We start from the raw sequence: 11,969 nt of genomic DNA, 5'->3' as shown, positions 1-11,969 counted from the left end.
TATTTGTACAAATGTCGATTAACTTCACTGCGCTTTTGTAACATAACGTAAATTGTTATTTGGACTATTTATTGTTAACATTTCAGAAGTGTTTTTTTGTTTAACTTAATATTAAGAAAGAAATATGAAAAACCTGTTTAAAGTTTTCAGTTTGTAAAATGTGTTTTTATTCTGTGTATAAAGATAGTTATAAAAACCTGCTTGTTTGTTTAATTCATTGTGTGGACTTTGTGGTTAAACCAGTTCAAATGCAAACTTTTAAATGGAGCTACGTGGCCTTCTGGGTTTTTACCAACAGTTTAAGGTTTAGCAGCTTTTCTAGAGAGAGCCGAGTGGTTTCTCTGCTGAACTCATTCTCACTCATCAAAACAAATCAGCTCATTCAATTAACATCAATATACAACACCATTTCACACGTGTCCCGGATTTATTTCCTGCTGCATTGTATGAGAATAACATCAGCTGACAGGATGTAAATATGGACCCAAGCGGTTAGAAAGAAATTCCACTGAAACTGTCTAAAGGGATGTTGTGGTGTTACTAATCTGGACTGAAATAAAGTGTTAAAACATTGATTGAAAACTTCTCGACCCTAACAGGAAATCAAAACGGACCACACAAAAAAACTCTTTTTCCTGGGCAGAGCTGAGCAGGATTTCCTTCCTCTACGTGTTTTAAAAGCACTTTCTTTTTGAGAATCATTTGCAGTGGAGTGCGCTGTATGCCACACGGTACAGGCGACCCAGAAACAACATGCCAGGTGCTGTACCACATCTCCAAGACAGACATGAGATCGTTGACAAAGAGTGGGGTTTTTTTTGTCGTCTGCAACTTCTGTGGATAGACCCTCGGCCAAAACAGCAAACACAATACTTTAATCAAGTCCTGCACTTTGGTGGATTAAGTTGTTCTCATAAACTTGTTTCTGTTGTTTAGATGGACTGCAGTTCAGTGTGATGTTAACAAATTAAATCTCATCTGTTCTCTGTCATTAAAATGTGATACTGAAGGCTTTTAACATAACAGATGAAGACCTGACAGTTACAAATAAACACCAATATTCCTGCAAAAGGTAAAGAAAATTGCATTTTATTTGTTAGCGAAATCTGTGTTAGAAGGAGTCAATTTGAAAATCAACATCACATGCTGACATCTTTACAGAGTTTTGTCAATAATAGACGTTCCACTTTTAAAGGTGAAGGTCCGTCTGGTCGATCACCATACGTCCTTTTACAACAAACAGGTTTCTGGTTTGTTTGTTAAACTGAGGAGCTGCATCTATTCAAACCTCTTGCTCATTTGTCCTCCATGTGAAGCAGTCACTTTCACTTTCTGGTCCTTGTGCCTCTAACGTTTGTGTTGAGCCTCGTAGTCGTCGCCTGCTGCAGCTTCACTCGTCTTTGGGTTTCTGCTCCTTGCGAGCGCGAGAGGACATGAGTTTGAAGAAGAGTGCAGGCCACATGGTGCGGAGATAAATGGCCAGATTGGGCAGAGGTCCCGCCAACACAACGTCTTTGCTTCTCTGACGGACGGCCTTCAGAACGGCCTGAGCCACGTCTTCAGGGTCCCAACCCGTTGCTGTGGTTTTATCCAAAACTGAAAACACAAACGAGAAAGATGTTGCATCGATGATACCGAGTCAGTAGGTCAACTATTACAGAAAACAGTTCTACTGCTGGGATGGTGTCCCTTATCTTGTTTGTTTCACAGTTTATTTTATCTTCTCTTTAATTCAATATTTTAGACTATTTACGTCTTTGTCAGCTTTACTGATAATCCTAAACTGTTAGTTTAAACACAGTCACACACTCCACTGCCTCACCTCCATAACTGGAGCCGTCTCCTGTGACAGCGTTCACCGACAGGCTGGTTCGGATGTACCCAGGACTGATCACGGTCACTGGGATCCCGTAGTGCTCGATCTCGGCCCGTAAGCAGTCAAAGTAGGCCTGGGTGGCGTGCTTTGAGGCGGCATCTGACCAAAGAGTGTAAAAAACAGAGTCCTGCTTCATTTCCAATCAAAACATCCATCAAAATCAGTTGTTTGCTTTAATTAAATGAGTGAAGACAACTTACAGGCGGATCTGTAAGGAATGGCTATCTTGCCCTGGACGCTGCTGATGACAACGATGTGGCCGCTGCGTCGCTGAACCATGGAGGGCAGGAGAGCTGTGAAGGGAGGAAAGAAGAAAGAAAGAAATACTGCTGACTAATGTCAAATATTGTGCTTCCTCTTCTCGGAAATCTGCAACTTTCCATAAAAATCTAGCACCGTAATGTTAATGCTTCAACTACTTCCCCTTCTTATTATAATTAAAGATCTTTTAAAAATAGCTTCTCTATGGTTTGGCTCCCTCGTCTATTTATGACTTTTATATTCTGTATCTAAACAGAAGCACCGCTCACTCACCTTGAGTCAGAGCAATGGGCCCAAAGTAATTTGTTTCCATAACATCCCGCTGCACCGAAAGGAGGGTATCCAGTATGTTGCCACGGTAACTGATTCCAGCGTTATTGATGAGGACATCCACTTGCCCGTAACATTTCAGGATCTCCTCTGCAGCTCGGTCCACTGTGTCTGTGTCGGACAAGTCGAAGATGACGGTGCTGGGAGTGTAAGTCTGGTGGTTGTAAAACACATAAAGTTGAACGTAGGAGTTTACCTTGAGTTTCTGTCAGGGCTACTTATTTTTTTCGTGTGCACACACCTGCCGCTGTGAGCTTGTTGAGCTTGCTGTGAGCTCCTGGACCACCTGCTGCAGACGGGCTGCATCTCGTCCACACAGCACCAGCCGTGCGCCTGCAGCGTGAAAGACCCGAGCACACTCTACAAAACATAAAAACACACCTCTTGTTCATGGTGCATACAGTATCAAACAAGGCCGGCAAGTTAGCACATGCACCACAACCCTGACACATGTTACTGTACATTATCTTACTACTACTGAAGAGAAGAATCAACTGCTGTATATCGATGTTTCTTGGTTCGTAGAAAGCATCGACATGTAAGGGGAAGAGAAGAAGAAATGGAGGCCGAACCTTTCCCGAGTCCAGAGCTGGCCCCCGTGATGACGACCACAGCATCCTGCAGAGCAGCTCCTGGTCTGAGGCGGGCAAGTATTCGATAAAGCAACAAGATCCCCGCACTCACTAACACCAGCTGAAGTACGCCTCCTCCCATGACGCGCTCCATGTCTCACAATCAGGCTGCCTGAGCCACACGAGCTACCTGCCCATCAAAAAGATTTAGTTAGGAAGAGTTTTTGTCCAATTGAAAGTGTTGTTTGCAATAGTACAACATTTCAATCACTTGCTTTTGGGTTAGAGAAGTCACCTAATAAAAGGTCTGTTTAAAACAGCACAGTTTCACCCAATATGTCTCTCGGATAAGATAAGAGATAAGATAAGATAATCCTTTATTAGCAATGGGAAGTTTATTTTTGCAGCTATTGGCTATTAAAATGTCATGTTTTGGATAGACATTTCATTAGCTGAACTTAAGACTAAGTCATTATAAGACATGACTTAACTTGTCACAACATTTGTAGGCTGAACAAGCCACAGCGTGACCTTGATGTGCGTGTTCTGTAAGCCCTCACGCTGGAGGGATTGTGAATGTGAAGTGCTTTTAGCTAAACCTCTTCCACTTGTCCCGTCTCCAAAGCACAACACAAACAACCAGCAATGCAACGGTGACAACTACCATCAGATCATAAGATCACACACACACACACACACACACACACACGCACAAAACACACTTTTGATTGTGTGTTAGGGATCTCAGAGATGCATTAGAGGTACATAATTAAGTAAGGTATTATAATACAGTTTTCAGCTGCTGTCAGGTTGCACAACCAACTCTGCTCCCAGCAGACCACATGACACATGACACATGACACGTGCAATACCATATACAATACACTGTGCAATTATAGCTATAATAGTCTTTGTCTGTATATATAATATTTCAGTTATTGTGGATTTTTTACTGTTTTTTATTGCTTATTTATAATACTTGTTTTTATTTCATTTTATTTTTATCTTGTCTTTCTTCTACTATGTCTCTTGTGTGCACTTTACTCTATGCTGCTGTAATCCTGCAAATTTCCCCGCTGCGGGACTAATAAAGGATTATTTTATATTATCTTATCTTATACTCTCCCTATCCTCAATACAGCTGATTTATCTTTCAGGAAGTGATTAAACCAGTTGGATATTGAACACCAAAGCAAAATAAGACACTGTGTAAAAGCAGTATTCTTTGAATAGTTGTTCTTGTGTCCTTTCAGATGTTCATATTCATGGTTGTGAGCATAATGACTCAAGAATTTGACATGAAATGAAATTCATACCTGCTTACAAGCATCAGTCAGTACTGAAGACACGTTTTAAAAACACTTCATACAGTTATTGTAAATATTCTGCTAAGATTTGTTTTATGTATTTCAACACAATTACTGCAAACAAAGAAGGAAATGTGTCATCATTGTGTTTTGAAGGCTCTTCTAACTCTTTTGTAAAACAGTGTGCTGCAAAGATTCAACGTTATGCAGGCGGTGGAGTGTGAATAAGAAAAGAGTTTATGGATTTTGAAAATGTGGTAATTGAATGCATTTTGTGTGCAAAGCAATGAAACACTATTCAAAGTTTGATCTGCTTCACTGACTGTGAGAGGAGGTTTTAATGTGACTTCAGTTTTGACTAATGCATTCAAGAAGTTCACATGTGCATATTTATGAGTACTAGAAATGGCAACAATGTTAATTATCTGCTACATTTAGATGCCAATGTAGCAGAGAAAACAGTGTGTGCACAATCAGGATATCCTGCACAGACTGTCACTCATAATGCATCATAATGCATCATAATGCCTCATAATGCCTCATAATGCTCATTGTAATAACACACCTGTCTAACAGTCTTCATGCACAGCTGAGCTCACCTGAGTTGTTGTTCTGATGGACAACACAGCAGCACGAGCAGTTCCGGGTCTGGTGTGACAGGAACCCCACGTGTCCAGTGGAGAGACTACCGGCTGTGTGTCGCTATGGATTGTGGGAGTTGAAGTTTGGTAAGGCAGTAAATTAACAAGCCATTTACTGACATATTCTTTGTTCAGGGTGGACTTTGTAGGAGGAAACAAGCAGCCAAATAAACCTAAAGCTTTATTTTTAACCAAAAAACAAGACTTTGATTATCAAATGTAGTTTTTAAACTATTTGGGAATGTCTTTGCTGTTTTCTTTGTCTCCATACTTACTGTACAGTAGCAGTGAAAAGTTTAGACACACCTTCTCATTCAATGGTTTTTCTTTATTTTATTTTTTTCTACATTGTAGATTAATATTGAAGACATCCAAACTATGAAGGAACACATATGGAATTATGTGGTAAACAAACAAATGCTCAACAAACCAGAATATGTTTTATATTTTAGATTCTTCAAAGTAGTTGAATGAGAAGGTGTGTCCAAACTTTTGACTGCTACTGTATATATATGTTTATATATATATATACATAGGTTTGTCTATTTCTCTCTCTCTTAATATATATATATATATATATATATATATATATATATTATTAGATTCTTCACAGTATTTGAATGAGAAGGTGTGTCCAAACTTTTGACTGGTACTGTAATCTAATCTAATATTCGGCCAAAATTAGTGTTTCTTTGGACGAATTAAACATATTAATAATAAAAAAGATACTGTATATACTTCATACTGTTGTTAAACTTACAGTACCAGTCAAAAGTTTGGACACACCTTCTCATTCAACTACTTTGAAGAATGTAAAATATAAAACATATTCTGGTTTGTTGAGCATTTGTTTGTTTACCACATAATTCCATATGTGTTCCTTCATAGTTTGGATGTCTTCAATATTAATCTACAATGTAGAAATAAATAAAAATAAAAATAAAGAAAAAGCATTGAATGAGAAGGTGTATCCAAACTTTTGACTGGTACTGTATATGACATAATAGAGGCCTGAATTAAAAAATAAACATCAGTATGTGAATGAATTGTCTACCCCAAATCATGACAAACAATCTGACGTTGGTGAATCAGTGACACGTTGGATAAACTCTCAGGTGGTTCATGTGTTCAGTTTATCAGGAGAAACTCTGAGTTATTCTTTGGCATCTTAAAAGACAATGTAGAAACAAAGTCTGGGTAACAGCTGGAGAACGGCTGGGCATCATCACGTCACCAGACCCAGTGATACCTTAAAATGTCTGACAAACAGCCAGTCCATCAGTCAGCAGGTCAGCTGACAGATAATGAGCCTGCTGTGGCCACAAATAAGCAAACTAATGAGTTTGTCTCAGGCCGTCCTCTGAGCACCCATCCCCTCAGCTTCAGTTCTGCTTATCTCATAAACGTGTATGCATTAGCCTACTCTCTGCACATAAATGCATTGGTTTTATTCAGTTGCAAAGTGTGCATGAAGTAGCAGAAAGTATCAATGTGAAAAGAAGAGATGGGCAGTTTGCAAAGTGAATCTTCTCTCTGTTCTCCGAGGTGATGCCTTCATTCACTGTCACAATTTATCAAGAAACTATAAGTTTTACCTATATAAGCACCATTTACTGAGTTAAACAATAGCATCTTGTTTTCAGGCACTTTCTATCTAAACAAGTTTAATACGTTTTATAGATACTCTGTCAGAAATTGTCGACAAATATTCTGAAGTGAAGGCAAGACTTATGTTTTTCCGCAGTCGTCTGTTGCCATAATGTGTGATCACAGTACTTACTGAAACACCACAAGCAAGTTTACAATTTATTTAATACATTGTTTGATAGACCTTTAAGGTATTTACACAAAATTCTTAGGAAACTTTTCATAAACACGTTTTAATTTGCTCAAATCCTGCTGGCAAAGTCAACAATCCTTATTCAGCTTGTAGTGAACATTTATACGAGATTTACTTTTAATCAGTGACCCTGACAAGGTCACTGTCTCTCTTCATATTCAACTAACTCACATCTTAACTCAACTTTATTATTAAATTGTTACAAGTCTCCTGTTAAATCACAACTCATCCTCCACTTCATCAATACTTTAACTCCTCTTATGACTTCTAAAAGTGCTGATCTAGATAGCAACGCATAACAAGCACCATTGGATAAACATGTACAAGAAAGTATGAATTTATAATTTGCTGTTCAATTGTTATCTGTAATGTCAAATAGTGGTTTTATTTTAATTTCAATTATGGGGGTTTGGCTTGAGGTCAATGTAATATACATTATTAGAAGCATGTGTAAAATGTGACTTTTCAAAATTAAGTATTTATGTAGTGTTTCGAACACATTGAGCCAAACATTGCCACATAAGATCTTTCTTACACTCTTTTAAACAAGAATATCTACATGAACAAGACACAATCTCAAATAATTTGCAACTATTTGCTCTTTTCTGAACATCATGTAGAATTTAATGAAAAAAGTAAAATAACATACAGAAAAGTTAGGTTGAAATATCCTAATGTTTAATGAAAGGGTGATGTACTGATCAGCAAGAAAGGGGTACAGTAAAACTACGCGGAAGAAGGGGAGAGAGAGCTCGATACTCAAAACATGTCGGTCCGTTTCAACTGCAGTACAATTCAATCCAGAGGAACTGCTGTCGTACCCTTGTGCACTTGCTTGTGTGTCAAGGATGAAGGTGGAGGGCGCTGGGGAGGAGGCGCAAGGGTACTACGGATATAAGTGTGCTGTTGTTGTCACATAGAAGTAAAGAAAATGTAAAGGAAAAACTAGTTTTAACTATAATCCCTCCGATCAAAGTTCAAAATGGAAGCACCCACCATGTGTGGAGCTAACTGCAGGGCCTGATCGTGACTTCCACTTTTTCTTACATCTGGGTGTGGATAGGTTCTGGTTTTTTTTTGTTTGTTTTTTCCTTTTTTTCTCTTGGTTCTTAAACCCTCTTCAGAGTGCACTCATACCGCATAGAGTTCGTAGATCTTCTTGGCGCAATATGCCAGGGCAGCCAGTGCTATCGTATTATGGAGTCTCTTTCTGTGGACATCATCCCTGCGTACCAATACAACGGGCGTCGAGGAGGTGAGTGTATGCAGGGGCAGCCGTGAGAGTTTTTGGCTGTCGTACTCCACCTGGTACTTGCAGCAGGGGTCAAATTGCCATGAAATCCCGTAGAGGGCAGCACAGGCGACACTGAAGGCGCCGGCGGGCAACGCCACATAACGCGAGTACTCAACCGGCAGTGAAACTGGCGTCAGGAGGCACGCGGTACCTGACAACACGGCCGTCTTGTGCAGGCAGTTGCCCACGGTAATCCACCGGGCCGTTTCATCTCCGATGCGTGTGGGCTCAATGACAATGTATTTATACTGGGCCTCCAGTGCCTGCTCCAACTCATACTCAAACTGGTCCTGCACATTCTCCCCATTGTAGATCTCGTGCACAATGTAGCAGTCTGTCGCCGCCATCACTCCCCTGTTCAGAAACAGAAATACAGCAAGGAACAGTGAGAGAAAGGATAAAGATTAGTACAAGAACTGATACATCCAAGGTTTGTCTTCATTTTTACACCAACCTGCCCATTTTTTATGAAGCTGTGATTAAGCTCAGACAAAGATTCCAGATGGTTATTTGACCTAATATTCTATAAGCTTAACCATATCACAACATATATGTGCATACCATTACAATAAGAACTAGCATGTCATTTGTAAAATGCCTTTATAAATAACCTATTTGGTTTAAGTAAAAATCCATTGGCACAGATTCTTCTTCACTTCTTTTATTTGAAAAGTAGGCTATAAGGATTTAATGTAAATGTGTTGCCATCAATCAGCAATAAAATGGTGCATACACTCCAACTATGTGACTATTCAATTATAAACAATCCCTTTGACCAATAAAGTTTAAGTTCAAATGGTACATTCTTGATGAAAAGTTGTCTATGAACTCTTGTTTGCACTATCCTCTCTGCAGCTGTAATCTTGCAAATTTCCACGCTGCGGGACTAATAAAGGATTATCTTATTTTATCTTACCTTAACTCAAGGATATAGTATAATTAGTGTGTGCAGATTTACATTACCTCATTTGTATTCTTGAATGTTTCCTATATCTTATACAGTACCAGTCAAAAGCTTGGACACACCTTCTCATTCAATGTTTTTTCTTTATTTTTTTCTACATTGTAGATTAATATTGAAGACATCCAAACTATGAAGGAACACATATGGAATTATGTGGTAAACAAATAAATGCGCAACAAACCAGATTATGTTTTATATTTTAGATTCTTAGTAGTTGAATGAGAAGGTGTGTCCAAACTTTTGACTGGTACTGTATGCAACTTAAAATTTGGAAATTCAGTACTGCAAATGTGTACAATAAGGTTGCATAAGTATTTTTGCTGCGGGACTAATAAAGGATTATCTTATTTTATAATTGCTCCATATTGTTTTCCATCAATTCACAAAATGTAAAAATCCCCCAGAAGGTCATCACAAGTTTTCAGTAAACTTTGGAGGCTATTGAAACATTGAATTACACATAAAACTCAGCAATTAATTAAAAATAAATAACATTCTATAAACTAATATATTTATTATTATTATTATTAATAAAAAATATATATATTTAAATGTGTCAACATCAGCCTTCTGGAGCAAAAACACCTGGATGAGGTCAAGACAGCATTCTTGTGAGGGGAGTGAGGGTCGCAGGCTAGTGACGTCACGCACCTGAGCGCCTCTTTGATGACGTCAACAGCTAACACGCTCACGGTGTGAGCAAAAGTTATGGGACTGACCAGCTACTTTCAAAACACGTGACCCAACACATACATGTGTAGCATGTTTAACCATGACGTACCACACACACACACATGTCCCACACGTGTAACGGGCTGATGGGAAATAACCAAAACACCACACGTTTCCGAGCTAACGCCAGCTAGCTAGCTAGCATGCTAGCTGGCGTTAGCATGCTAATGCTAGCTAACCCGGGGATACATCCCCCACTTATCGTGTTGGCGGGTTTCCTTTCGGTCCTAATCGATGTGGAGGTTTGTTCTCCGGTGAATGGCGACTCCGACTAATCGATGAGTCGTATTTTAAACAGTTTGGTTCGATATCTAAGACGTGGAGCTACTGACCTCTCCCTGCTTACTGGGACACCGCGCCTCCTTCCCAGCGACGCCATGTTGGAGATGCAACCGTGATTGCAGCTGACGTATGAGAGCGCGCAGCCTTGTGGGTAATGTAGTGCGTCAGCGCCGGCGACGCGGCCGTTCGACTTGAATGAGGACTACAATTCCCATGAAGCTATAAAGCAAGAGGACCTTTATGTATTTTATAATAGCACACAGAAGTTTGAGAGGTCAGACCATGTTCTAAATGAATGTATTATATATAATAATAAAAACTAATAAAATTATAGATTAATAAATTAAATATATTTTAATTGAACATCAAATACATTATAACTATTATTGTGCAATAATAGTTATTCTGTCTGTATATATAATATTTCAGTTATTGTGGATTATTTACTGTTTTTATTGCTTATTTGCTATTTATAATACTTTTATTTTTATTTTTTTACTATGTCTCTTGTTTGCACAATCCTCTATGCTGCTGTAATCCTGTAAATATCCCCTGTGGGACTAATAAAGGATTATCTTATTTCATTTTACCTTAACTCAAGGACATAGTATAATTAGTGTGCAGTTTTACATTAGCTCATTTGTTTTCTTGAATGTTTCCTATATCTTATATGTAACTCAAAATTTGGAAATGAATTACTGCAAATGTGTACAATTAGGTTGCAGAATTATTTTTGTTTTCCATCAATTCACAAAATGTAAAAATCACCCAAAAGGTCATCACAAGTTTTCAGAAAACTCTGGAGGCCATTGAAACATTGAATTACACATAAAACGCAGCAATTGTGGATCCCTAACCAACAACAACTTTATGACACATGACACTAAAAACCTGTGCAAAACAAATACACTGTGCAATAATAGTTATACTGTCTGTATATATAATATTTCAGTTATTGTGGATTCTTTACTGTTTTTATTGCTTATTTATAATACTTGTTTTTTAATCTTTTTTTTTTTTTTTTTTTTTTACTATGTCTCTTGTTTGCACTATACCCTATGCTGCTGTAATCTTGTAAATTTCCCCGCTGCGGGACTAATAAAGGATTATCTTATCTTATCTTATCTTACAGAAGCCATTTAGATATTCATCATATGCATGAATGGGTTATGACATAATGTAAACAGTATGCAATATAGTGTCCAGAGCATTAAGTGTTGTGAATGGATCTGTGTTTGTAGTTTTCTAGGTGCTCACCCATATTGTGCCCTCCTCTGCTCGTCTCTGTGTCACCGTGGCGAATGGCGAGAGTGGGCTGCTCGTGCATGTGCTGCAACCTGAAGCGCTTTGGATGCATTAAGGAATGTCTACGTTCAGGAATGTGAGATCAGCTGAAACCAAGAGCTTGCCATGTGACAACAACGTAAGACTGGTGGAGACCCACAACATGATTATTTGTTGATTGGTAAATTATTCATTAGTTAGTATGTAAATTAAAGTATTAAAAAAAGCAAAATATTGAATGTTGGTGTGGCAACCTGGTCAGATTCTTAGGTTTGGATCAGACAGTAGAGTTTTTGACTTTGGAGTACATTCAATTCAGTTCAATTTATTTAACTCTAGTACAATCATTCTTAAATAAAAAGAAAAGGGTCAAGATATTTTTTTATATTCCTTAAAGCCCTAGTCCTCTGTTAATTAGGTTTTTTTTGTTGGCCCAAAACTAGTCAAATATTCAGTCCAAACACACCAGAATCTGCTTTAAAATAACAACAACGGGCAAGTTTTTCGTTATAGATCATAAACTCCCCCTGTGTTCCCAGAAAAACCCAGATATAATACTGAATAACTTCAGAGAATAGGACCTCAG

General features: G+C 38.3%; 2 protein-coding genes across 3 annotated transcripts; both read right to left on the bottom strand.

Annotated features, from left to right (window-relative positions):
• Positions 1 to 1,200: 1,200 nt before the first annotated feature.
• On the bottom strand, positions 1,201 to 5,016 carry dhrs7b (dehydrogenase/reductase (SDR family) member 7B). 2 transcript variants are annotated; one of them, XM_054607235.1, is made up of 7 exons: positions 4,946 to 5,016; positions 3,040 to 3,229; positions 2,709 to 2,827; positions 2,411 to 2,621; positions 2,077 to 2,169; positions 1,823 to 1,975; positions 1,201 to 1,596 (listed from the first exon to the last, which is right to left on the bottom strand). In XM_054607235.1, exons 2-7 carry the CDS (start codon positions 3,191 to 3,193, stop codon positions 1,391 to 1,393), a joined length of 936 nt encoding a protein of 311 aa, XP_054463210.1. In that variant the 5' UTR covers positions 3,194 to 3,229; positions 4,946 to 5,016; the 3' UTR covers positions 1,201 to 1,390. The 2 variants fall into 2 exon arrangements, with proteins under 2 accessions (XP_054463210.1, XP_054463211.1); XM_054607236.1 differs by having other exon boundaries at positions 4,912 to 4,991.
• Positions 5,017 to 6,786: 1,770 nt separating this feature from the next.
• Positions 6,787 to 10,215, bottom strand: tmem11 (transmembrane protein 11). Its single transcript, XM_054607848.1, has 2 exons — positions 10,150 to 10,215; positions 6,787 to 8,475 (listed from the first exon to the last, which is right to left on the bottom strand). Exons 1-2 carry the CDS (start codon positions 10,194 to 10,196, stop codon positions 7,959 to 7,961), a joined length of 564 nt encoding a protein of 187 aa, XP_054463823.1. The 5' UTR covers positions 10,197 to 10,215; the 3' UTR covers positions 6,787 to 7,958.
• Positions 10,216 to 11,969: the final 1,754 nt, after the last annotated feature.

The sequence above is a fragment of the Anoplopoma fimbria genome, chromosome 11, assembly GCF_027596085.1.
Source record: "Anoplopoma fimbria isolate UVic2021 breed Golden Eagle Sablefish chromosome 11, Afim_UVic_2022, whole genome shotgun sequence".
NCBI lineage: Eukaryota > Metazoa > Chordata > Actinopteri > Perciformes > Anoplopomatidae > Anoplopoma > Anoplopoma fimbria.
Note: the sequence above shows the minus strand (reverse complement) of the source record. Positions and strands in the feature narration are given on the sequence as shown.

What these genes read in the sequence shown, in the direction of transcription:
- dhrs7b (XM_054607235.1), bottom strand. Translation starts at nt 3,193, where the DNA reads ATGGAGCGCGTCATGGGAGGAGGCGTACTTCAGCTGGTGTTAGTGAGT. An exon ending in CAGCTCTGGACTCGGGAAAG is followed by an intron (nt 2,828 to 3,039) that starts GTTCGGCCTCCA and finishes TATGTTTTGTAG; the next exon opens with AGTGTGCTCGGGTCTTTCAC. An exon ending in GCCCATTGCTCTGACTCAAG is followed by an intron (nt 2,170 to 2,410) that starts GTGAGTGAGCGG and finishes CTCCCTTCACAG; the next exon opens with CTCTCCTGCCCTCCATGGTT.
- tmem11 (XM_054607848.1), bottom strand. Translation starts at nt 10,196, where the DNA reads ATGGCGTCGCTGGGAAGGAGGCGCGGTGTCCCAGTAAGCAGGGAGAG. An exon ending in GTCCCAGTAAGCAGGGAGAG is followed by an intron (nt 8,476 to 10,149) that starts GTCAGTAGCTCC and finishes GTTTCTGAACAG; the next exon opens with GGGAGTGATGGCGGCGACAG.